At 41.5% G+C, this 27,182-nt stretch overlaps 1 protein-coding gene and 1 pseudogene across 2 annotated transcripts; one reads left to right on the top strand and one right to left on the bottom strand.

Moving 5' to 3' along the window:
• The first annotated feature begins 99 nt into the window (after positions 1-99).
• MTFMT (mitochondrial methionyl-tRNA formyltransferase) lies at positions 100-27,182 on the top strand. Of its 2 annotated transcripts, XM_003940896.3 has the most exons (9): positions 100-350; positions 2,988-3,197; positions 7,307-7,429; positions 9,761-9,863; positions 11,547-11,622; positions 15,805-15,896; positions 22,031-22,109; positions 23,249-23,331; positions 24,617-27,175. In XM_003940896.3, the coding sequence occupies exons 1-9, from the start codon at positions 142-144 to the stop codon at positions 24,809-24,811; spliced, it is 1,170 nt and encodes a 389-aa protein (XP_003940945.1). In that variant the 5' UTR covers positions 100-141; the 3' UTR covers positions 24,812-27,175. The 2 variants fall into 2 exon arrangements, with proteins under 2 accessions (XP_003940945.1, XP_074248908.1); XM_074392807.1 differs by lacking the exons at positions 15,805-15,896; positions 22,031-22,109 and having other exon boundaries at positions 24,617-27,182.
• LOC104653375 (transmembrane protein 126A pseudogene) lies at positions 3,236-3,674 on the bottom strand (annotated as a pseudogene).

The raw sequence follows: 27,182 nt of genomic DNA on the forward strand, positions 1-27,182 counted from the left end.
TAGGGCTTCTGTAGCGGGCAAATTGTTCACCAACTCCAACCGGACCCCGCCTCCAAGCAGGCAAGCCCCGCCCACCCTGGCCAGCACTCTCGTCACCTCCCTGACGCGCCTGCGCAGGTCGGGCTTCCGGCGGCCGAGGCGATGCGGGTACTGGTGCGGCGCTGCTGGGGTCCCCGGCTGGGTAGTGTCGCCAGGCCTGGGAGGCCGAGTGCCCAGTGGCGAGCGCTAGTCGGACTCGGCGGGGAGGACGGCCGGGACGCCAGAGTCCGCGAGAAGCCGCCTTGGAGGGTGCTGTTCTTCGGCACGGACCAGTTCGCCCGCGAGGCGCTGCGATTCCTGCACGCCGCCAGGTATCCGGGCCAGGGATCCGGGAGCCCGGCGGCTGAAGGCGCCCAGGTCGCACCGGGATGGCCGGCCCCGGGGGTTTTGGATTTCTGGTCGCGGAAAGCAGCGGCGTCAGAGCGGTGTGAGCCCAGGTCTCGGCGTCTCCCGGTGCCCGGAAGTTGCGCCGCACCCGCGGGTCAGCCTTGGGGCGCCCAGCCCCTGCCCTGCGGTCTGCGCCGCCCACTCCCCGCCGCCTCTGTGGGTGCTCCGGCCGCCCCGCGACCTCCGCTGTGTCGAGCCGGGGCTAGGCGCTCTGCTTGCATACCTCGGGCTAGTCCCACGGCCTCCTGCCCGTTTTGCGTGTGGGGAATCCGGGGCTCAGAGGGGTTATGCGATTGTCCAAGGTCATCAGCAGCGGTGGTTAGGACCGAAACCGGGTCCCACTTCAGTGTCCCGCTTTGCAGCTCCTCCCCCTGCCTCTCATCCTTCGACACAAGAGTAACGTCTCGCTCCTTTGTTCCCCGTGCTCCTTGTATTCAAGGACATAGTCCAGAAACGAGCTGTTTTCAAAAGAATAAATGTGTAAATCGGAACTGTTAGGTATACATAGAGTATTTATAATATTTAACAAGTCTTGTTTACTGGGAAAGAAAATTATTTGAAATCCAACCAGTCCTGAGAGTCCATGGAATGTGGTGGCAATACCGTATATACTTCTCCATCGCTTTTTCCCAATTTCCCCATCCTGTCTTTTCCTGACGCAGTCCCCCTTCCGCTTATTTTTGTCACCTCCATCCCCTCTTCCCTGCAGATACTTGACAGCAGCTCTTCAAGCATTGAATCCTTTGTCAACCCCCGTGTGGTTTTTCTCCCTCCACACACCCGGAAGGAAACTCCCGGTTCCTTTTGCTACCCTCCGCGTGCTGCTGTTGTCACATGCGTCTCTCACTGCATTTATACATTTATACATTTATACCAACACTTTTTTTTTCTTTGAGGTGGAGTCTCTCTCTGTCATCCAGGGCTGGAGTGCAGTGGCCAGGTCATAGCTCACTGCCGCCTCGACCTCAAGGATCAAGCGATCCTCCCACCTCAGCTCGCAGAGTAGCTAGGACTACAGGCGCACACCACCATGCCTGATTTTTCAATTTTTTGCAGAGGCTGGTTTTCACCATGTTGCTCAGGCTGATCTCAAACTCCTGGGATCAAGCAGTCCTCCCACCTTGGCCTCCCAAAGTGTTGGGATTGCAGGCATGAGCCATCATTCCTGGCCTATCCTGACACTTCTGATGATGCTTCACATTACTCTTGTGCTTTCTTTTTAGTGTCCCGGAACATACTCGTAGCTCTTCTATGTGTGCATACGATACCTGTTTAATAAATGTACCTCCCCTGGACAATAGGATACTGTGCAGCAGGGTAAAAAGGATGAGCTAGTGCTACATGTACTGCCGTGGAATGATGCCCATAGTATAAATTTTTGTTTTTTTAAAAATAGTGTTTGAGGGCACGGTATGGCTCACACCTGTAATCCCAGATACATAGTGAGATTTGGGAGGCCGAGATGGGTGGATCTTCTGAGGTCAGGAGTTTCAGAACAGCCTGGCCAACATGGCGAAATCCCATCTCTATTAAAAATACAATAATTAGCCGGGTGTGGTAGCACACACCTGTAATCCCATCTACTCTGGAGGCTAAGGCAGAAGAATCGTTTGAACCCAGGAGGTAGAGGCTGCAGTGAGCCGAGGTCCTGCCACTGTACTCCAGCCTGGGTGACAGACCTCTATCTCAAAAAAAAAAAAAAAAAAAAAAAAAAAAAAGCGTTAAAATGGCATCATGGTTATGGTTAGAAATTCCATGGAGTCAAAGGGCATGCAATGGAAAGTTGCTTCCTTCCACCTCTGTTTAGCAGTTCCTAGTTCCTTTATCCAGAGACAGCCACTGTTTTCAGTTTCTTCTAGAAATGTTCAGTGCAATACAAGCTTATGTATATATAACCCATTTTTCAAAAAGATTCACATAATAGTATATATAGCATTGTTAAGAGAAAAAATGCAAAGCAGTATGTAATATCCCAATTGTGCAAAGTATCCATACTATATATGTTTCCATGTGCACAGGAAATACCTAGAATGATACTGTCCAAATAGTAGCCACTAGCCACGTACTGCTTTTTACATTTAAAATAATTAAGGAAAAAAATGAAAACTCAGGCCAGGCACAGTGGTTCATGACTGTAATCCCAGCACCTTGGGAGGCCGAGGCAGGTGGATCACTTGAGGTCAGGAGTTCAAGACCAGCCTGGCCAACATGATGAAATCCTGTCTCTACTGAAAAACACAAAAAATTAGCCAGGTGTGGTGCCGCTTACCTGTAATCCGAGCTACTCAGGAGACTGAGGCAGGAGAATCACTTGAACCCCGGTGGCGGGGGGTGCAGAGGTTGCAGTGAGTGAGATGGCTCCACTTCACTCCAGCCTGGGCGACAGAATGACTCCAATCTCAAAAAAGAAAAATGAAAACTCAGTCTCTCACAATAGTTTGAATCATTTAGCCCTAAATGCTTCATGAGTTTCATCATAAAAATACTTAGTGATACGTGAAGTAGTTTAGCTTTGAGTCATTGCCTTAACACTGTCACATATTTCTTCCACTCTCACTTAGGGAAAACAAAGAGGAAGAGTTAATCGACAAACTGGAGGTGGTCACAATGCCTTCCCCATCAACAAAAGGACTGCCAGTGAAGCAGTATGCCGTGCAGTCTCAGCTTCCAGTGTACGAGTGGCCGGACGTTGGATCTGGAGAATATGATGTTGGAGTAGTGGCTTCGTTTGGCCAACTTTTGAGTGAGGCTCTTATTCTTAAGTTTCCCTAGTAAGTTTTATTTGTAAGGAAATGTGGTATAGCAACCTTGGTCTTTATAAATGGACCTTGTATCTAAAATGTGGTCATTTGAACTCTATGCTTTCAGTAATTTTGTTTTTACTATTTTATTTTTGTGTACACGTTTGTTTAAAATCAGTGAATTTCTCTGCCAGGTTCAGGTAACTGAAGGGCCTTTATAAGTAATTTATATTGTTTAAATATATTTCTAAAGACAGGCTTAGAAATTCCAATTCAGTAACTTAGGATGTTCCCCTTCTCTGGTAACAGAGTCGATTTATACCTGGCTACTAGGCTTCCAGTCACAGATACAGCCAAGAAAACAGGCTATAGACCACTGAAAGCAAGACCAACCAACCCACTCTGTGTTATGGTATAGGGTTCACAATTCAAATCACCTGTATTCAAAGGAAAATTTACAGAATTTTTGTAAGCTGTGTTTGTTGTAAGAAAAGGGATCACTGCCATTAGTAAGCCAGCAGCTATAAGAGCCTGTGTCACGTTCAGGCCACATTAAAAAAGATTATTTGCTATAAGGCCACAGAGAGCAGCATTCAATCCAACATATGCTGATCCCTGTTCAGGTAGATTCCTTTCTACTTGTGGAAGCTGGTTAAGTTTTCTGGCTATGATATCAAAAATTGTTAGGTTTTCTTTGATAGTATCGGATTGATGATTTTCCGTCTTGAGCCTTATGCTCTCCTCCCAGCAGCTGGTGGGTGCCTCCCCAGGGTGTGTTCAGCCATGCTGGGGCTCGCTGCAGCCTTCGCTCAACTCGCCTGGGCACAGCCATATTTGGCTGACATTTTCTTTTGAAGTACTAAGGAACATTTTATTTGGGCATGAACTGTCAAAATGTATTTAACTCCTTATCACCCTCTATGAGCTTTTATCCACCTTCATTTAAATTTCATATATATGCTGACAATGCCCAAATTGGTCCCTCCAGCTCAGCTCTGTCCCCAAACTCTAGGCCCCCAATACCTACTGCCTCCACAGCTCTGCTTGGATGTCTGATGGCTACTTTACATTCAAGATACCCAAAGCATCTCCTGAAATCCTTATCTCAATAAATGGCTACTCCATCTTTCTAGCTGCTTGCACCAAAATCGGGGAGTCATGCTTGATTCCTTATACCCCATATCCAATCCATCAGGAAATCCTATTGGCTCTGCCTTCAAAATCTATATAAATATTCTGTCTGTATTGCTTGAACCTGGGAGGCAGAGGTTGCAGTTAGGCAAGATCACACCACTGCATCCAGCCTGGCAACACAGCAAGACTCTGTCTAAAAAAAAAGAGAATATGGGCCGGGCGCGGTGGCTCAAGCCTGTAATCCCAGCACTTTGGGAGGCCGAGGCGGGTGGATCACGAGGTCAAGAGATCGAGACCATCCTGGTCAACATGGTGAAACCCTGTCTCTACTAAAAATACAAAAAATCAGCTGGGCATGGTGGCATATGCCTGTAATCCCAGCTACTCAGGAGGCTGAGGCAGGAGAATTGCCTGAACCCAGGAGGCGGAGGTTGCGGTGAGCCGAGATCGCGCCATTGCACTCCAGCCTGGGTAACAAGAGCGAAACTCCGTCTCAAAAAAAAAAAAAAAAAAAAAAAAAGAGAATTTGTGTGTCATCACTTCCACTGCTGCCACTCTTTCCTCCATGACTACAGAAGCGTCCTAACTGGTCTCTATTTCTATTCTTGGCCCTGTTAGTCTTCTACCAACCCAGCAGCCAAAATGATCCTTTACTTATTTATTTCTATTTTATTGTTTTTAGAGACAGTCTTACTGTCACCCAGGCTGGAGTACAGTGTTGCTGTCACAGCTCATTGCAGCCTCAGACTCAAGGGATCTTCCTGCCTCAGCCTCCTGAGTAGCTAGGACTATAGTAATGTGCCACTACACCCAGCTAACCTTGTTTTTTTTTTTGGAGAGACAGGGGTCTTGCCATGTGGCCCGGGCTGGTCCCAAACTCCTGGATGCACATAGTCTTCCTGCCTTGGCCTCCCAAAGTTTTGGGATTACAGGCATGAGCCACTGTACCTTGCCTCAAAGTGATCCTCTTAAAATAGAAGTCAGATCATGTCACTCTGCTGGAAATCCTCTGGTAGTTTTCTGTCTTACTTAGAATAAAAGTTAGGCCAGGCCTAATTGGTCTCCCAGCTGTGCCTTGAACTTACCGAGCATTTACCTCCCTCAAGATCTTTGTACTTAATGTTGCCTCTGCCTGGAATGCTTTTCTCCCATATATATTCGTTGTTATTTCCTTACCTCCTTCCTGTTCTTGTTCAAGTGTTTTCTTTTTGGTAATGCTTTCTCTGACCACTATTAAAATTGTAATCTGTCCCTCTCATATTCCTCTCTGCTTTATTTTCTCCGTGGCTCTCAGCATCATCTGGCAAACCTTTTACATATTTTATTTTTTCTTGCTTATCTCCCATTCTTTGTACATAAACTCTCTGAAGGCAAGATTTTTTTTTTTTTTCTGTCTGGTTCACTGCTGCTTGTATGCCTAACACTTACAACGGTGCCCGTACATGGAGTGTATTCAGTGAATGTTTGTTAGATTGGACTGAACAGTGAGACTTAGAATATAAGACATTCTCATATATACATGCTCCCAAGGGCACAGCTATGCTGATGGAGACATCATTAAACTAATGACAGATTAGTAAAGTATTTAAATTGCACATCAGTGGATGATAGGTATATTGGGGTAAACAGCAAAGGTGAATGGATCATTTGGTGGGGATTATTTTAGGCTGGGCGTGGTGGCTCATGTCTGTGATCCTAGCACTTTGGGAGGCGGAGTATGGTCACTTGAAGCCAGGAGTTGGAGATCAGCCTGGGCAACATGGTCAGACCCTATCTCTACAAAAAATTTAAAAAAATCTAGACATGGTGGATGCACCTGTAGTCTCAGCACCCTAGAAGGCTGAGGTGGGAGGATCTCATGGCCTGGGAGGTTGAGGCTGCAGTGAGCCAGCAGCCTGGGCAACAGAGTAGTAAGACCCTGTCTCAAAAGAAGAAAGAAAAGAAGGGAAGGGGGAGAGAGAGAGAGAGAGAGAGAGGGAGAGAGAGAGAGAGAGAGAGAGAGAGAGGGAGAGAGAGAGAGAGAGAGAGAGGGAGAGAGAGAGAGAGAGAGAGAGAGGAGAGAGAGGGAGGAGAGAGAGAAATGCTGAGTGTATGATTGCTGAGAAATGCTGGGTGTATGATAAATTATATTGTTTGTTGAGAACCATGGCAAGGAAAACCTGGGCACCCCCCCCCCCCAGCAAGTGGAAAACTGCTTGGGGCATTCTAAAGTAGCAAAACAGTATATGTATATCATACACCCGTTAAAACAATTCTTTAAGCACAGGATATGCTCCCCAGCATCTCCCTGGGTGTGGGGTAGGGAGCTGAGGCAATTCTCCTGCCTCAGACTCCCCAGTAGCTGGGATTACAGGTGCCCGCCACTGCACCCTCCTAATTTTTTTTTCTTAGTAGAGATGGGTTTCACCATCTTGGCCAGGCTGGTCTCGAACTCCTGACCTCTTGATCCACCTGCCTCAGCACCCCAAAATGCTGGGATTACGGGCATGAGCCACTGTACCTGGCCGGGTGTCTGCTTCTTAATGCCTCCAGTGCTGCCTGGGTGGGGGTCTCTGTGGCTGACCCAGTCTTAGTAAAGGAAAAGCTTATTTTGGACAGTCTGTATGTAAACCAAGTGAAGTGAGGGTAGTTATATTACTATACTATAAAATTAGAATTGTTTATGAGATGCATAATAGGGTTTGAGTGGTTCTCTTATAGTCATAAGTGCATTTTAAAATTTTATTTAAAAACTCCCAGACATCCTGGGCTATTGTAGGACATCTTTAGAACAGAGAATAGTTGTTCTGGCTCTGTTTTAAATTAAATTTCATTGGTTTCTTATGGCAAGAGAATGAATTTACCTTTAACCTTTTCCTTTCAGGTGATACAAGACTTAGACTTAACTCTCAGGTTTTCAAAATTTCTGGGCAAGTTCCATAATGAAAAGTAGCGTAATAGCTTAGGTAGTGGTAATGAAGTGGTAACGCCCACTGACATACTAATCTCTGCATTTTCTAACTCAGTGGCATACTGAATGTCCATCCCAGTTGCCTCCCGAGATGGCGTGGCCCAGCCCCTATAATCCATACAGTGCTTCATGGAGACCCTGTTGCTGGAGTCACAATTATGCAAATTAGGCCTAAAAGGTAGAACATATTTCCCTTTCTCAAGATTTTTGTGATTTTAAATGTTGATGTCAAGCCTGTTTGTGGGGCAATGGATGAATGAGTGGCACTCACTAATTTCTGTGACTTCAGAGCGCTGCTTTTGCTTTTATATCCTTTCTGTTTTTTTCCTGGTTTTTAACATAAACCATATGTCTTTTGGTATTTATGCAGGATCTGGTTAAAGTCCATATGAAAATTGTAATTTGTTAACTGAAATAAGTTATATTATTAATACTTTCTATAAAAGACACTGTATAAATGAGAGATGGGATTTTTGTATGTTAATTGTTTTGAATCTTGGTTTTGCTGGCCATGGTTTCTAAACTGTGGCCAAAAATTTTTTGGAACCTGAAATAAGAATATATTGTATATCAATATCAATATGCAATATAATTGTCCTAAAACATTGGTTTTTTTTCCTATCATACTTGCAGTCTAGAAACAATTATTTAAACTTGAGTGTCTTCAGTCTCTTGCCTGTTACCACCTAATTTCCCCTCAAAAAAGAATAATTCACAAGTTCACAGGAACAGCATGGTGTCTGGGCTTTGCTTTAATTGACTTCAGAAAACAAGAGAGGGAGTAGATGAGACAAGAGTGGCGAAACCTTGGTAATTTTAAAATTTGAGCCAGGCATTGCAGCTCACGCCTGTAATCCTAACACTCTGGGAGGCCGAGGTGGGAGTATCACTTGAGTCCACGAGTTCAAGACCAGCCTGGGCAACATACAAAAAAATTTAAAAAAATTAGCCAGGTGTGTTGGTATGCACCTATATAGTCCCAGCTAGTCAGAGCTACTCAAGAGGCTGAGGTGAGAGAGTCTCTGCAGCCTAGGAGGTTAGGCTGCGGTGAGGTAAGACTGCACCACTGCATCCCAGCCTGGGCAACAGAGCAAGAACCTGTCACACACACACAAAAATCTGATGTATATATGTTGATTCATTATACTGTTCACTCTTTTGGCAAGTGTTTGCAGTTTTTCACAATAAACATTTTATTAAAGCTTCTAGATTAGAAATAGAATTAACAAAAACACAGTTAAAAAATTTAAATAGGCTGGGCACTGTGGCTCACGCCTGTAATCCCAGCACTTTGGGAGGCCAAGGAAGGCAGATCACGAGGTCAGAAGATCGCGACCATCCTGGTTAACACGGTGAAACCCTGTCTCTACTAAAAATACAAAAAATTAGCCAGGCATGGTGGCATGTGCCTGTAGTCCCAGCTACTTGAGAGGCTGAGGCAGGAGAGTCACTTGAACCCAGGAGGCGGAGGTTGCAGTGAGCCAAGATCGTACCACTGCGCTCCAGCCTGGGCAACAGAGCAAGACTCTGTCTCAAAAAAAAAAAAAAATTTAAATAAAGCATATTTCTCATGAAAACCTATGGCCAGTGTTTACAGAGCTTGATATAAAATATCAGACTTGTGGGATTACGAATATGCTTGCATTTGCTTTATTTATTAATTTTTTTTAAGATGGAGTCTCAATCTGTGGCTCAGGCTGGACTGCAGTGAAATGATCTTGGCTCACTACAACCTCTGCTTCCTGGTCCAAGCGATTCTCCTGCCTCAGCCTCCTGAGTAGCTGGGACTACAGGCACGTACTACCATGCCCAGCTAATTTTTCATATTTTTGATAGAGATGGAGTTTTATCCTGTTGGCCAGGCTGGTCTCAAACTCCTGACCTCAAGTGATCTGCCCTTCTTGGCCTCCCAAAGTGCTACGATTACAGGCCTGAGCCACCACTCCTGGCCCTACCACCTACCATGGTGATAATCTAGGTAAAACTCTTATCCTTTGAGGAAGGGACTATAGAAAGAAATAATTATGAATTTCCTAACTGTACTTCCGTGGAAAATAAATTATTTGCCTTATGCTTTTCATACACAAATAGAAATTTTTGATGCTATTACTAGTGGTATAATTTTTCTGTAATTGTAATTAAATTCCTGATATGCAACTGTATCCTTTTTTTCCTTCAGGAGAAACAAATGTAGAATCTAAATACAGGCCATATTTTGTTCTCCTGTCTTTCAAACTGACGTATCTCCCTTGCCAGTGGCTGACAGCCAAATTAATAGCCAGTGATAAACTATCTTTATTTTTTTATTTTTTAAGAGATAGGGGCTGGCTGTATTGGCCAGGCTGGTCTCAGACTCAGGGATCAAGCAATCCTGCTGCCTCAGCCTCCTGAGTAACTGGGACTACAGGCATGCAGACCCTGTACCCGGCTTGTATCTTTCTGTATGTAGGCAAACAGTGATTCAGGAGATAGTAATTATTGTTATTATTTGCTTTTCATTTTTTTCTAGGTTCGATGTAGGCCCGATTCTCAAACAAGAAACTGTTCCTGTGCCACCCAAGAGCACTGCAAAGGAATTGGAAGCAGTGTTGTCAAGACTGGGTGCCAACATGGTATAAATCTCCAATACCCTACTGCTTTTTACTCATTTAGTGGGTTTCCTAAGTGGTTATGAAAAGAACAATTTTGTGACTTCTAATTTTCTTAAAAGCAAAAAGAGAGGCCGGGCACAGTGGCTCAAGCCTGTAATCCCAGCACTTTGGGAGGCCGAGGCGGGTGGATCACGAGGTCAAGAGATCGAGACCATCCTGGTCAACATGGTGAAACCCCGTCTCTACTAAAAATACAACAAATTAGCTGGGCATGGTGGCGCATGCCTGTAATCTCGGCTACTTGGGAGGCTGAGGCAGGAGAATTGCCTGAACCCAGGAGGCGGAGGTTGCGGTGAGCCGAGATCGCACCATTGCACTCCAGCCTGGGTAACAAGAGCGAAACTCCATCTCAAAAAATAAATAAATAAAAATAAAACAAAAAAGAGTAGTTTCTATCTTTGGCTTTCTAAAAATTAGCCTGCCATTTGTGATTCCATGTACATCTTTGAGAATTTACAAAGGTAGGTACTGAATAAAGGCTTTCAAATGAAACAGGTGATCTTATATTGCCTACTACATGTCATACATAGTGAGGCCTTAGACTATTCTTCCCAATTTCACTCTCCTCACTTTCATATGTATACCTTGCATTCCCATCAGAATGAACTAAGCAATTTCCTAAGTGGCTCTTAGCTTTCCATTTCTGTGCCTGGCTTCCAGTCATTTATACTGGAATTCTGCTGACCATTCCACCTATAGATGATCTTTCTTCTCTCTCTGTATTTGTATATATAGCTCATTGAAACTGCATGAGTAGAATCTGGGTAAATGTTTAATGATTAAATTTATATTTTCCATATGAACGAGTTAATTTTAAATGGAAGAAGATTTTTTTTCCCACCTGTATAGATGATATTTCCTATTCTAGGCACTTGGCTAACAAGTGATCTTATAATAGTGGCTGCTGTTTATTGAGCTTTGGCTTGTGAAGACTGTTCTAGATACTCTATGGACTTTTTTTTTTTTTTTCTGTTTTTAAAGATGGGGTTTCACCCTGATGGCCAGGCTGGTCTTGAACTCCTGACCTCAGGTGATACACCCACCTTGGCCTCCCAAAGTGCTAGGATTACAGGCGTGAGCCACTGCGCCCAGCTATGGACCTTTTTTTTTTTTTTAATCCTCCCAACTTTGAGGTAGTTGTTGCTCTTGATTGTTTCACAGGTGATGACATTGAAGGCCAGAGACAAGGTAAGTAACTTTTCCACAATGAGACAGCTGGTAGGTGGTGGAACTAGGATTTGAACCCAGAGCCGGGTAACTCCATAGTACATTCTCCTGTGAGGTTTCACTGCCTTCTTACCATGGGGTGAGAGTGTATATAGCCACACGCTATCTGATGCCAGAGCTTCCACGCATTCTCTAGAAGTGAATCAATGACCTGTACTCTACAGAGAGCAGAATCTCTACTGAGGGTTCCCTAAATAGACACCTGTCCTCACAACTTAAGCCAGTGTATTACCTTACCCTGCCACATAGTTCTTTTAAAGTTATAGGTTCAGCCTTGATGAGCCAATAGTAAAATTTTTTTTTTAATTTGAGAAAAAGAAAAGAAAGTTATAGGTTATTTCATAGTACTGAATTGTAATGTGTTTCTGCTTTTGTTCTTCTGTTCATTTTTAATGTATCACTCTTTTTTTTTTGTAGCTCATTTCAGTTTTGAAAAAATTGCCTGAAAGTCTGAACAATGGAAGACAGCAGCCAACAGAGGGGGCAACTTATGGTGAGTGAAGGCTACAGAGACTCTCACATCTTTCTAAAGGTTCTGCATGTCACTGTAGCATCTGAACATCCTGACTTCTTAGCTGTGCTTTTCCCATAATTTTGAGTAAAGTTTGAGTGCCCACTTTTGTGTGCTTTTCCGAAGAATGGTGGAAAGCATTCTCTCTCCCTCTTAGCATATAGCCTTATGAAGGATTGAGCATTTTTTTTCCAACTTTTTTAGTTTGAAAATATTAAATAGAAATAATTAGAAAGACTGGTATAATAAATACCAGTTTAGCCCAGAGTCAACAATTATTAATGTTTGTCCATATTTTCTTTCTTTCTATGTATTTAGTATATATATTTAAAATTTTCCTTACTCACTTGGAAGTGTGAATCATGATCTTTCATCTCTAGGCAGTTTAGTGTGCCTTTCCTAAGAAAAATGAAGAATTTCCTAATAGCATCCAATGTTCAGTCTGTATTTAAGTGTTCCTAATTGTCTACAAATTTATAGTTTTATTTTTCCAACTCGGATTTAGTTGTAATTAGTTGTTATGTCTCTTTAGTCTTTTTCGTTCTTTCTTTCTTTCTTTCTTTCTTTTGAGACAGAGTTTCGCTCTTATTACCCAGGCTGGAGTGCAAAGGCGCAATCTCGGCTCACCGCAACCTCCGCCTCCTGGGTTCAGGCAATTCTCCTCCCTCAGCCTCCTGAGTAGCTGGGAGTCTCTTTAGTCTTTAAAAACTTCCTCTTTTTTTCCTTGCTCTATGTCATTGACTTTTTGAGACCAGGCCAGTTATTTGTTTGTTTCCTTCCAGTGTTGTTTTACTTGTTCCCTATCTCTTACATCTCCTGTAATTAGTTCTAAAGGTTTAACTGGACTCAGGCTTAAAGTTTTTGGAAAGAGTATGTTTCAGCGACATTTGTTTTTTTTCTTTTTTTCTTTCTTTTTTTTTTTTTTTTTAGTAGAGTTAGGAGTACAAACATTTGTTTCAGTTTGTTTTTAATTCTAGGGATTGCTTTTTATTTTCCTTTATGATTAAATTTTATTTTTTGAATATGTAAAACATATACCTGATTCAAAAGTTAATATACTTAGAGAAGTCTCACTTTGTCCTCTACAGTCTTAAGGTACCAATTGAGTAAGCCAAGATATCAGGTAGTACTAAAGCAAGTGAAGCTAAGTGTGATCCCTTGGTTGAGATGGTGACCACCAGATCTTTCCATTGTTAAGGTGTGTTTTCCCTTTTGCAATTAGCAGGTACTCTGTGGGGTAATACTCTGGCACTGTGCAAATATCCTGTTTCCCAACAGTCTTTCACATAATAGTTTTAATACAGATTGATATTCCTTGCTGAAATGAATTATTTCACTATGGATTACAAAATGGCAATTTTCTAATTCCTTTTACATTTATTTAATAGCTGGTGTTGTTTTTCCTCATTAATTGGAGATAAATTTTAGTTAATCTTAAAATGGGGCCAGGGGCTTAATTCCTTCTCTTTAATTATAGTAAGAAGTTGGTGCCATTAATTGCCTTCAATTCTGGTGTCAGATGCATTCTTTTTAGTATCATCTGACATGTAGATGTTAATTGATGGTGTTTTACAGTCATAATTCTTTGTGTTGCTCAAATTTCCCATATTTGGCCAGTGGGAGCCCCTTAAATTTGGCCCCTGCATTCTGTTAACACTCTTCCCTTTGCTCTAGTCTGGAGTCCTTCCTTGGTTCCACCACAATATGTCCCAGGCTCCCCTTTTGTATTCTCTGGCCCACATTGAAATCAGCCAGTTATCCAGGGAGCCCTTGTTCATTTTAGTGGGGTTGATAGTTAGAGACCCTCTGGTACAACAGTTTGTTACAAGATAAGGTATCTGTGGATGAAACTAGAAATTATATTTTTGAAAAGTATTCAAGCTCATGTTGTTTATGATTCAAATTTATCATTAGGGTTTTCCTTATATTTTGTCACACTGACTTTTTAAAGAAAATGTTAACGTATTTATTTGCCATGCATAACATTGTTTCAGTATTACAATACTAGTATTACTACCAACAGTAAAAATACTGAGTAAGATTTAAGGTTTCTTTACAGTTTTTCTTTTTGGTCCTTAGAATATATTCTAAGGGTGTACAGTCAGATTACTGTCTTCAAAACTTTCTAGTAATGATTATTTTTTCCATGTGGTTTTGTTACCTAGCTTCATACATAGTTAAATTTTAGTTTTTTTTTTAATTTTTTTTTTTTTTTTTTTTTTTAAGACGGAGTTTCACTCGTTACCCAGGCTGGAGTGTAATGGCGCGATCTTGGCTCACCGCAATCTCCGCCTCCTGGGTTCAGGCAATTCTCCTGCCTCAGCCTCCTGAGTAGCTGGGATTACAGGCATGTGCCACCATGCCTAGCTAATTTTTTGTATTTTTAGTAGAGACGGGGTTTCACCATGTTGACCAGGATGGTCTTGATCTCTCGACCTCGTGATCCACCCGCCTTGGCCTTCCAAAGTGCTGGGATTACAGGCTTGAGCCACCATGCCTGGCAAATTTTTTTATTTTAGGGGTTGCTTTATTTTCCTTTATGATTAAATTTTATTTTTTGAGTACCTAAAATATTTACAAAAGTTAAAACAACTGAAAAAGGTATACTCATGGAAGTCCTCCTTCCATCTCTATCTCATCTAACCCCATCCCTCCCTCTATAGGTAACTATTTTTATTAGTTTCTGATTTAGCCTTCCAGTGTTTCCTTTTGCCAAAATAAGCAAACGTATATGTAGTGTTATTTTTCTTTTTTTTTTTTTTTTTTTACAAAAGTTGGCCTAAAATACATATTCTTCTATGCCTTTGATTTTTCACTTAATATTGTATCTTGGAGACTACTTCCTATTAGTAAGAAAAGATTTTTTTTTTCTTTCTTTTTTTTTAAAGATAGGGTCTCTGTTGCCCAGGCTGGAGTGCAATAATGTGATCATGGCTCACTGAAACCTCTACCTCCCAGGCTCAAGCAATCTTCCCACCTCAGCCTCCCAACTAGCTGGGACTACAGGTGCGTTCCACCATGCCTGGCTAATGTTTTACTTTTTGGAGAGGCAAGTTCTAACTATGTTGCTCAGGTTGGTCTTGAACTCCTAGACTCAGCCCATCCTCCTGCCTCGGCCTCCCAAAGGACTGAGATTACAGGCATGAGCCACCATGCCTGGCCTCCTTTTTGTTTTTGATGGTGGCATAGTCCTCAGTTGTGTGATTATATCATGATTTACCCAACAGATGTCTTTTTGATGGGCATTTGGGTTGTTTCCAATCTTTTGCTATTTCAAATAATACTACTGGTAAGATTAGGAAGATAACATGAGCATAGTTATTTGTAATAGTATAGTAAAACTACTTCGAGTAGTTTTAATGCACATTATTCCTGTCAGTAATGTTGAAGATCTTTTCATATATTTAAGAACTATTTGCATTTCTTTTTTTCTGGGTAGTGTTGTATCTTTTGCCCATTTTTCTATCAACATCTTTGTCTTTTTCTTCTCAGTTTTTTGAATACTTGTATTTTATAATAGAGAAATTAGTCCTCTCTGAGATAATTTGCAAATTCAGTTTGTCATTTTTTTGATTTAACTTATGGCATTTCTTTTTCTCTCATTTAAAAAAAAAGCTTATTTTGAGTGGGCATGGTAGCTCACACATCTAATCCTAGCACTTTAGGAGGATGAGGCAAGTGGATCACTTAAGGTTAGGTGTTTGAGACTAGCGTGGCAAACATGGCGAAACACTGTCTTTCCTAAAAATACAAAAAGTTAGCCAGGCATGGTAGTGCACGCCTGTAGTCCCAGCTACTTGGGAGGCTGAGGCACAAAGATCTCTTGAGCCTGGGAGGTGGAGGTTGCAGTGAGCTGAGATTGTGCCACTGCAACTTGGGCAACAGAGCAAGACCCTGCCAAAAATAAAGTTATTTTTATATAGTCTCATTTCATAGTTAGAAGGGCATTTTCTATTCCCAGGATATAAAGAAGTTCATTCATGTTTTCTTTTAGTATTTATATGATTATTTGTTATTTTTACTTGCTATGTGGAAACTTTTGAACATATAGAAAAGTTGAGAGATTAGAATGAATTCTCTGGTATCTCTTATTCAATAACAATAGTTGTCAATTCATGGACACTGACCCTGATGCTCATTTTTGCTCTTGGCTTTATCTTGTAGCCCCTAAGATTTCTGCTGGTACCAGTTGTATAAAATGGGAGGAACAAACTTCAGAACAAATATTCAGACTTTACCGTGCCATTGGAAATATAGTAAGTGAGAAGTCAGGTTGCAGTTCTACCAAATTGGCTTTCTATGTGTGTAATTTGCTTTCTAAATATTTTTTTTTGGGAATAATCCCAAATAAAAGGATCCCAAGTAAAAGGTTGATCTTATGAACAAAACCTAGGAAACCTGAAATTTTTTCTTAAAGTATTCTTTAAACTGTTTAAAGTGTTTATAGAGGCCTTAGAATTCACAAAGCACTTTTAAATATATGTACATCACAGTTTCACATAACCAACTTTTACTATTCTACTTCATAGGTGAGGGGAAAGAAAATGAGATTACTAGCAGGGATGTCCAGTCACTAAAAAATGAATTTAAATCTTCTTACTCTTAATCCACTGCTTTTTCCAGTATGTCTTTCTGCCTTTGGCCATTTTTTTACAATAAGATTTTTAAATCATTGATTTCTATATATGGCACATCAAGTGTAGTAATATAACAGTTTTTAAAAATGTTTGAGTTAAATTCCCAATTCATTGATAAATTTGTGGGGTGTTTTTCTTTCATTTCAATAGCTACTTGTGTGTTATTTCAACACTGGGCTTACTGTATGTGTGTGTTTTTGTGTTTTATTTTATTTTTTGAGACAGGATCTGGCTCTGTCTCCCAGGCAATCTTGGCCCACTTCAACCTCTGCCTCCCAGGCTCAAATTAGCCTCCTGTGACAGCCCCTGAGTAGCTGCAGCCACAGGCACACACTGCCACACCTGGGTCATTTTTGTATTTTTTTGTAGAGATGAGGTTTTGCCATGTTGTCCAGGCTGGTCTCGGACTCCTGACGTCAAGTGATCCACTCTCCTCAGCCTCCCGAAGTGCTGGGATTACAGGCATGAACCACTGTGCCTGGCCGTGTGTGTGTGTGTGTGTGTGTGTATGTGTGCGCGCGCGTGCGTATTTTTAAATAAGATGGAGTTTCACCATGATGGCCAGGCTGGTCTTGAACTCCTGACCTCAGGTTATCCACCCACCTCGGCCTCCCAAAGTGCTAGGATTACAGGCATGAGCCACCGCACCTGGCCAAGTGTGTGGTTTTTAATGGACCATCTCTGTTATTCATGTTGGGTTAAATGGGGAACTACCATTGGATATGTATAGCATGCTACATTCTTCAATAAGGAGGATCACAGACTCATGTTACAGTTATTATTATCCTATTTTAAAGTTGAAGAAATCGAGGCTTAAAGTAGATAATTGTTTTTTTTTTGTTTGTTTGTTTGTTTGTTTGTTTTTGAGACGGAGTTTTCGCTCTTGTTACCCAGACTGGAGTGCAATGGCGCGATCTCGGCTCACTGCAACCTCCGCCTCCTGGGTTCAGGCAATTCTCCTGCCTCAGCCTCCTGAGTAGCTGGGATTACAGGCACACGCCACCATGCCCAGCTAATTTTTAGTATTTTTAGTAGAGACGGGGTTTCACCATGTTGACCAGGATGGTCTCGATCCCTTGACCTTGTGGTCCACCCGCCTCGGCCTCCCAAAGTGCTGGGATTACAGGCTTGAGCCACCGCGCCCGGCGATAATTGTTATTAAGTGTTACTCAATGTCATGTTGCTAGTTAATGAAAATCAGTTAATGAACAAGATCTGTTTTACTTCAAATCCTCTCACTTTCCTGCTGCCACAGAATGGCCTCAGGAAACAAGGACTTCAGAGCCAGGCGGAGCTGGGTTCCATCTTGACTCTGCTACTTCCTAACTTTGTAGACTCAGGAAAGTTATTTAACCTCTAAGCTTTAGTTTGTTCATTGGAACATCAGGGCTGGTAATAATGGATTTACAGCATCTTGTATAGTATCTGGCACAGAATAGATACTCATTAAATGATAGCTGCTATTATTCATTCATTCATTAAACAAAATATTTATTGAAGCCCTATTATATGTCAAGCAGTGTACTAGGTACTATAAGATACAGGTGGTGTGGGAGGACAGACCAAAGAAAAAAAAAAAAAACCAGACCAGGCACGGCACGCTGGCTCACACCTGTAATCCTAGCACTTTGGGAGTCCAAGGTGGGTGTATCACCTGAGGTCAGGAGTTTAAGACCAGGCTGGCCAACATGGTGAAACCCTGTCTCTACTAAAAATACAATGAAAAGAGTAGCTGGGCATGGTGGCATGCAGCTGTAATCCCAGCTACTAGGAAGGCTGAGGCAGGAGAATCACTTGAACCCAGGAGGCAGAGGTTGCAGTGAGCCGAGATCACACTGCTGTACTCTAGCCAGGGCAACAGAGCAAGACTCTGTCTCCAAAAAAAAAAAAAAAAAAAAAAAAATCTATGAAGAATTCCTTGATGAAAATAAAAATAGGATCATATAGAATAACTGGAGGTTGTTTTAGATTGGTGATGGGAAAAACCTCTGTTCGACTCTGACACTTAAATTGAGATCTGAAAGACAATAAAGAGCCAGCCATGCCTAGATCAGAGAAGACTATTGTAGGCAGAGGAACAGCTAGTACAAAACCCAAGGTGGTATAACCCAGATAAAGAATCGCAAGAAAAGAAAACTACAGATTAATGTCCCTGAATATAGATATGCAAGTGCTCAACAGAATTAGCAAACTAAATCCAGTAACATATAAGAAAGGATTATATACCATGACTAACTGGGATTGTCTCACTCTGTCACCTAGGCTGGAGTAATTTCAGCTAACTGCAACCTCTGCCTTCTGGGTTCAAGTAGTTCTCCTACCTCAGCCTCCTAAGTAGCTGGGACTACCAGCATGTGCCACCATGTTCAACTAATTTTTTTTATATTTTTAGTAGAGATGGGGTTTCACCATGTTGGCCAGGCTAGTCTGAAACTCCTGACCTCGGGTGATCCATGCCCAGCAAAGCGCAGAACTGGCTTTGCTACTCACTAGCTGGGTCCAACCTTGGAAAGTAGTTGCATTTCTCTGAGCCTCACTCTCTTCATCTATGAAATAGAGGATTGAACTACACTCTGAAAATGCAGTCATTTCAGAAATTTGAGAGAACTTATTTCCTGGTGTATGTTAATTTTTATTAACATATTTAAAATTTATTAATATTTAAATTAGGCTCTAGGATCTCAGGTATGTTGGAAGTGTGTTATATGATAAAGGTGTTATTTCACACTGGAGGGAGGGGTAAGATGGATTATCATCTAGTAAATAGCATTGGGATAACTGGCCAACCATTGGAGGGGGAAGCCTTCAAATCTTATCTTTTAAAATCACAGAAACTGCTATATTATAACAATGCATATGTAGTTAACAATACTGTACTGTATACTTACAATTTGTTAATAGAGTAGACTTTTCTTTTTTTTTTTTTTTGAGACGGAGTTTCGCTCTTGTTACCCAGGCTGGAGTGCAATGGCGCGATCTCGGCTCACCGCAACCTCCGCCTCCTGGGTTCAGGCAATTCTCCTGCCTCAGCCTCCTGAGTAGCTGGGATTACAGGCACGCACCACCATGCCCAGCTATTTTTTTTGTATTTTTAGTAGAGACGGGGTTTCACCATGTTGACCAGGATGGTCTCGATCTCTTGACCTTGTGATCCACCCGCCTCGGCCTCCCAAAGTGCTGGGATTACAGGCTTGAGCCACCGCGCCCGGCCTAGAGTAGACTTTTCTTATGTGTTTTTTACCATAATAAAGTCAGGCTGGGCACAATGGCTAACACTTGTAATCCCAGCGCTTTGGGAGGCTGAGGCAGGTGTATCACGAGGTCAAGAGATCAAGATCATTCTGGCCAACATGGTGAAACCCCGTCTTTACTAAAAATACGCATGGTGGTGCATGCCTGTAGCCCAGCTGCTTGGGAGACTGAGGCAGGAGAATCGCTTGAACACAGGAGGTGGAGGTTGCAGTGAGTCAAGATCGCACCACTGCACTCCACCCTGGCGAAAGAGTGAGACTCTGTCTTAAAAAAAAAAAGGGCTGGACACTGTGGCTCACACCTGTAATCCCAGCACTTTGGGAGGCCAAGGCTGGCAGATCACAAGGTCAGGAGATGAAGACCATCCTGGCCAGCATAGTGAAACCCTGTCTCTACTAAAAATAGAAAAATTAGCTGGGCGTGGTGGCGTGCGCCTGTAGTCCCAGCTGCTCTGGAGGCTGAGGCAGGGGAATCGCTTGTACCCAGGAGGCAGAGGTTGCAGTGAGCCTAGATCGCACCACTGCATTCCAGGCTGGCAACAGAGCAAGACTCTGTCTCAAAAAATATATATAAAAGTAAAATCACAAGGACTGGAAAATAGCACAATTGAACAATTTGACAATATTTAATCTTAAAAGTGTGGGGTAGGCCTTTTTAAGTATGATATCAATCACTGAAGTCATGAGAAAGAAGACTGACAAATATAACTATAAAAATAAAAAACTTATGCATGGAAAAAATGACTGTCCCCAAGATTAAAAGTCAACAAACTGAGGAAAATCTTCATAAAACATATAAGAGTTAAAAGGCTAATTTCCTAAATATATAAAATATTTTTGCAAATTAATGAGATTGGCCATCCCAGTTTTTAAAAACAGGCGCAGTGGCTCACGCCTGTAATCCCAGCACTTTGGGAGGCCAAGGTGGGTAGATCATGAGGTCAGGAGATCAAGACCATCCTGGCCAACATTGTGAAACCCCATCTCTACTAAAAATACAAAAAAATTACCTGGATGTGGTAGTGCACGCCTGTAGTCCCAGCTACTTGGGAGGCTGAGGCAGGAGAATTGCTTGAACCCAGGAGGCGGAGATTGCAGTGAGCTGAGATCATGCTGCTGCACTACAGCCTGGGCAACAGTGCGAGACTCCATCTCAAAACACACACACAACACACACACACACACACACACACACACACACTCCATCTCAAAACACACACACACACACACACACACACAGGGCTTAAATAGGCAGGTTACAGAGACATAAATTAAAAGTGCCCATAAATACATGGATGGCTCCTCAGCTTCACTAGTAATAAACAGCAAGAGATTAAAAATTTTTTTCTCACTTATCCAGGCAGTTTAGCAATAAAATGTTGATGCTGTTTAACCTAGGCATTCCACTTTAAAAACAGAAAAGCCAAAAATTATTATCCAGAAATGTAGAAGTACTCAAAGATATATCTATAAGCCTGTTACCCTAGTTTATAATGTTGTAAATACCAAGAAATTGTAAACAACTGAAATATCTATCATAAAGATATTTGTTGCACAAATTATATATTCATAAAATGGGCTACCATGCAGCAGATAGAGTGAAATAGGTAAGTATGTACTGATGAAACATCAATGGCTTATGGCCAAATAACAAAAGTCCTTGTAAAACAGTATTATGCAGGACTTTTTGCTCCTTAGCTCAGCTGAAATCTGGGTTCTTGTCTCACAACCAGGAAAAATTAGGGACGTGGACACATTGAAACGTGAGAAGAGTGGAATTTATTAAAAGAAAGCTCTCAGCAAAAAAGGGGATCCTGCCAGCAGGCTCCCACCCCACAGATTGACTACCAGGCCACCACACAGCATCTGAAGAGGCCAGGCTCCTTCCCTTGCATCAGGCACAAATTCCTGGTGACTCCATCCCCATTCTTCCAGTGTGCATGTGGGCCCTTAGTCTGAGCCACTCTACGTTGATTTATTTCCTTTACTGCACATGTGTTAAGGGACAGAATTTTTCACCATGGGCATGTTTAGGTAAGCCCCCTGTGTATAATGACCTGGCCAACATTTGGCTGTCTCCTGTCTCTATCAGTGTGTGCTAGATTTTTATAATAATATTTGTAGAAAACAATACAGGGAAATGCACATCAAACTTAATGGTAGTTACCTCAAGGGATGGAAATAAATACAGAATGCTATGACTTTCTAAAATGTTTTTAACATAGTTGACGTAAGGCTTATATTTTTTATAAGGAGCATAAATTTTTAATTGGGAATATGCATATATTAGATATAAGCATTGATTTTTAAATAACATTTAAGATCTTATAAATCCTGGAAAGACTGATGTAGAGTCGTGTTTATGGCCTGTTCCATCAAACTTAGTGACTGAGTTCCCAATTCTTCTAATTTCAGGGACAGGCCAGATTAACACAAAATAGTAGCTGAAAAGGGTTTGGGAGTTGAGTATATTCCTTATACCTTCTTTAATTTTACTTGCAGATTCCATTGCAGACGCTCTGGATGGCGAATACCATTAAACTTCTGGATTTGGTAGAAGTTAACAGTTCAATCCTTGCTGGTACTAACTTTTGAATAGCTAACATGGGAGCTGTTTTCACTGTGGTCTGTCTAGAAATACATCTGTTTTATCATACATCACAATTACTAAAAATAATTATTTTGGTTTGTTTCAGTTCAGTAATGATAATACTTTACATTCACTTACTGTCTTATTTGCAACACTCCTTCTCATGTCATTTACTCATTGCAAGAAATGGCTGGGCACAATGGCTCATGCCTGTAATTCCATCACCTTGGGAGACTGAGGCGGGTGGATCACCTGAAGTCAGGAGTTCAAGACCAGCCTGACCAACATGGTGAAACCCTGCCTCTACTAAATACAAAAAATTAGCTGGGCTTGGTGGCACATGCCTGTAATCCCAGCTACTTGGGAGGCTGAGGCAGGAGAATCACTTGAACCCAGGAGGTAGAGGTTGCAGTGAGCCGAGATTGCACCATTCCTCTCCAGCCTGGGCAACAAGAGTGAAACTCCATTAAAAAAAAAAAAAAAATGTAAGAACCTGGGAGTAGGCAGAGCAGTGCTTCTCTTTTTAAGCTCTGTAATTTCCTACATTAAGGTTTTCAGAGAATGCAAAATGACTTGATTAGTTTCATCCTGGTGAATCTCAGTGAAAATGTAGGCCGGAGTGTATTCGTACTTTATGCTGTAGGTCCATTCTGAGGCCCATCAGTTGGTCCCTCCCAATATGGTGGACAGAAGGAATGTGAGCCACAGAGGAAGCAATTTAATTTAGAGTAGTTGGAGTTCCTCAGGAACCTAGGAATTAGGACTTGTTTGGGCAGGGATGAAAGGGCCAGCTTCAATCCTAAACATTCCATGTATTTCTCCCTGTTGGCTAGTTATTTCACCAAAGTGCTAACACAAACTTGTAGATTCAGCATTTTACATGATCACTGGGATACTGGGTAAAGGAATTATAGCTTTGTATGCGCATGCGACGCTTTGCTTTGGGTTTCTGATGTACGGAGAGCCCTGTGGCTTCCTTGTAAGTTTTGGTTTACAAAGTCAGCATCAGCACATGTATTCTCTCTGGTATTAATACTGCCTCCTAAGATTTTTTTTTTAATTTTTAAAAACTATGAAGTTGCATAATTACTTTTCTGTCTCGCATATCTTTTCTTTTTTCCATCCTTCAGATCCAGAATTAACAGCACAGGCTCTTATTCCAGGATCAGTAATATACCACAAACAGTCACAAATACTGTTGGTTTATTGCAAGGTATGTTTACCATTAGTTTCAAGTTACCATAGTTGTTTTACTGTGTTTATAGTCTGTATCATTTATTATTTTTAGTTGGAACCTCATTTAACTGCCTGTCCATCAGATTGGGTCAAGAGACCATTTAATTTTCGTAAGAAATATTGGAATCTCTAGCATACTTTTTTTGAAAGTGATGAAGTTTTGCCAAGGCATTGTTATTACTCAAAGAAGATTCAGTAGCTAGAGTGCTTTCTTCAAAGAACATGTGTATTTTCAGCAGCCCAATTTAACTAACACTCTCTTGTGCTTAGTAACATAAAAGATAGTCATATCAAAATATCTGGCTGAACTACTACAGGACACATATCCTACTTGCTTTTACTGCTTAACAGGAGTAGAGAGATTTCGGAACTATTTAAAATAACTTTGGAATCATTATTGTTTTATAAGACTGAGAAGTGTTCTACATTCCTTCCATTTCCTAGGTATTTTGCATCATATGGTATTCATGTGAGATATTTTATGCTTAAGAAGAGGTTTAAAATGTGTGATAGATTGATCTGACCTACACAGAATGTGAATACAAAACCCCATCAACCTCCCTTTGCCTCTCACCAGCGTATTTTGGAACAGTGTTGGGTGTCTTGCTGTCCTTGTCTGGGTCTATATATGTATTTCTTTTCTTTTTTTTTGTTTTTTGGTTTTTTTTTTGAGATGGATTTGCCCAGGCTAGAGTGCAGTGGCGTGATCTTGGCTCACTGCAGCCTTTACTTCCTGGGTTCAGGAGATTCTCCTGCCTCAGTTTTCCAAGTAGCTGAGATTACAGGCACCTGCCACCACGCCTGGGTAATTTTCATATTTATAGTAGAGATGGGGTTTTGCCATGTTGGTCAGGCTGGTCTCAAACTCCTAACCTCAAGTGATCTACCCGCCTTGGCCTCCCAAAGTGCTGGGATTACAGGCATGAGCCACCACGCCCGGCCTATGTATGTATTTCATGTTACATACCTTTTATTCTGCTCCTTTTGTGTTTAAATACATTTATATAGGTCTGTACATTTGTTATCACTCCTTGGTAATACGCTTTTACTGTCAATGGCAAAAACTGCAGTGACTTTTACACTAGCCTAAAAGAGTCAAGGAATTATACATGTTACTTAGTATAGTGCTATTTGCAGCTAGGCATTTAGTAAAGGTTTGTTGGTTTGTTTGTTTCCATGATAAAAATTTTAGAAACTAATATTTACTTGGCTTTTTAGTTTTGCTTTCCCTGCCTATTCACTGTTTGTATTTTGCCCTTTAGGATGGCTGGATCGGGGTTCGATCAGTGATGCTCAAGAAAACACTAACAGCTACTGACTTCTACAATGGATATTTGCACCCTTGGTACCAAAAAAATGCCCAAGCTCCAACAAGCCAGTGCAGATTTCAGACTCTCAGACTTCCAGCAAAGAAGAAGCAGAAAAAAATTGTTGCTATGCAACAGTGCATTGACTAGTTAGGAAGAAGATGGATAAAAACCTATTACATATTTGTAATTTATTAAAAACCTTATTTACAAGGAATTATCTGGACTTTCAAAGAAGACACTGTTAAGTGGAAGAGAAGATTACTGTTGAAAAGATGGATTGCCTCACTTTCCACTTTTTGTGTAACAGTAGTTAAAAACAGCTGTTTCTATTTGAATTGCAAAAAAAAAAAAAAGTTTAAATAAAACTTACATTTATGATATCAAACTTAAGCAGATTATCTTTCCCTAAGAACAAGGGAACCCTAACCGGTGTATATGTGTACAGACATACATACTGAGAAGATATTTTTAAAAACAGTGCATCTGTTGAATGTTTTTTGAATCTTTTTTTTTAAACCACTGACATTTTAGGAGTATTGAATCGGCATTTTTGATTTCCAATAAATCATAAAGCCAGCTCTTTACATTTCACTACAGCTAGGTTTAACCAAGTAATAAACTTAAGTAATATTTAATAATCTCTGCCACATTGATTTGTACTATAAATTAACATTTTACATCCAGATTTTTTCTTTTTTTTTTTTTTTTAGAGATGGAGTCTTGCTCTCTCTCACACAGGCTAGAGTGCAGTGGCGTGAAACACTGTTTACTGCATTCTCAACCTCCTGGGTTTAAGTGATCCTCCAGCCTCAGCCTCCCAAAGTGGGAGCACAGGCGCATGCCACCATGCCTAATTTTTTTTTTTTTTAGTTTTCAAAAAATTTTTTGTAGAAATAGGGGGTCTCCCTATGTTGTGTGGGCTGGTCTCAAACTCCTGGGCTGAAAGCAGTCCTCCTGCCTCGGCCTCTCAAAGTGCTAGTGTTACAGGCATGAGCCGCTGCACGTAGCCTAGATTTTCTTGAAGTAGGAACATGCTAACATTTTTCAACTTATTTGTGCAGTAAAGGTTATTGAGCATCTGGTGTATGCAAACTCATCTTCTCGGTCTCCAGGACAGTCAAGCACTTCTGGAGGAAAAGGAGGTACGGCGGCCACAGAATTTAGACATCGGCTTTTCCTGCCTAAATTCATTAAGTTATTTGTTGATTCATCATGTTACTTAGTGTAGTGCTATTTGCATAGGCATTTTTTGATAGAGTGATTTGGTCATCTAAGTTAGAATACTTTTTTATGAGTGAAAGGAAGCACTTAGAATAATTACTCCAGGACAACAGACATAAATCAGGACTATCTCAGGCAAAGTGGGTTGTGTGGACATCTGATTTACGGAGCACTTACTGTGTAACTAGACCTTTAGTTACCAGAGATTAAGAGATCAGATATTTGACATCTTCAACCTGCCAGGGAGACAATATGTAAGCAAAGGTAATAGTTATAAATGCCATAGTAGAGGTATAAAGGATGCATTGTGTCCTTTAGGGGTGTCAATGGAGGCTTCCCAGAGGAAGTCAATGGAATCAGCTTCCAAAAGATGAGTTTACTATGCAGACTAAGGCCTGGAAGGGCATTCTAGCATGTACGGAGGCTTAAAAGAACACCATTGGTGGTTTTGGTAATGTTGTTTAGCTGGGAGCATGATTGTTATTTTATTCTTTAAACCATAAATGTGTCATACATTCTCTTGTATGTAGGAGCTACTTACATATATACATAGAGGTGGCTGGGAAAAGGCTAACAATGGATTATAGAAGAGAAACAAATGGCATGTTAAATACAGGGGGAAAGCCCAGTGTTTTGATGAAAAGAATGGATAAAAGTGGAATCTGGTGATAGAAATGAGACAGGAAAAGCAAGCTGAGGCCTGATCCTGCAGGGCTTTGAAAACCATGAGAGTTTGGGCTTTGTCTCATATGCAGTAGATCATTGGAGAGTGATGTGATCAGAGTTGGACTGTGGAAATTTAAGTTTGATGGTAGTGTGGAAGATAGTTGGGGGATAAAACCTGTGCAGGAAGATCTTTTCGAAGTTTACAAATGTGAAGATCTTCAGGGACGTGGATGGAGCTGAAGCCATTATCCTCAGCAAACTAATGCAGGGACAGAAAATCAAACACAGCATGTTCTCATGTGGTGAAACCCCATCACTACTAAAAATACAAAATTTAGTCGGGCATGGTGGTGTGTCCCAGCTGCTCGGGAGGCTGAGGCAGGAGAATCGCTGGAACCCAGGAGATGGAGGTTGCAGTGAGCGGAGATCATGCCACTGCACTCCAACCTGGGCAACAAGAGTGAAACTTTGTCTCAAAAGAGCAAGCAAGCAAGCAAGCAATTACTGATAAGCTTACAGATTGTCAGAGGCACGACAGGGACTCAGAGTGGGGAACCACATCCATCCTCTCACACACACAGAGGGGAGCAATCTCCCTACCCAAGACCACACAGAGACTGGCTATCAGCTG

The sequence above is a fragment of the Saimiri boliviensis genome, chromosome 2, assembly GCF_048565385.1.
Source record: "Saimiri boliviensis isolate mSaiBol1 chromosome 2, mSaiBol1.pri, whole genome shotgun sequence".
Classification (NCBI taxonomy): Eukaryota; Metazoa; Chordata; class Mammalia; order Primates; family Cebidae; genus Saimiri; species Saimiri boliviensis.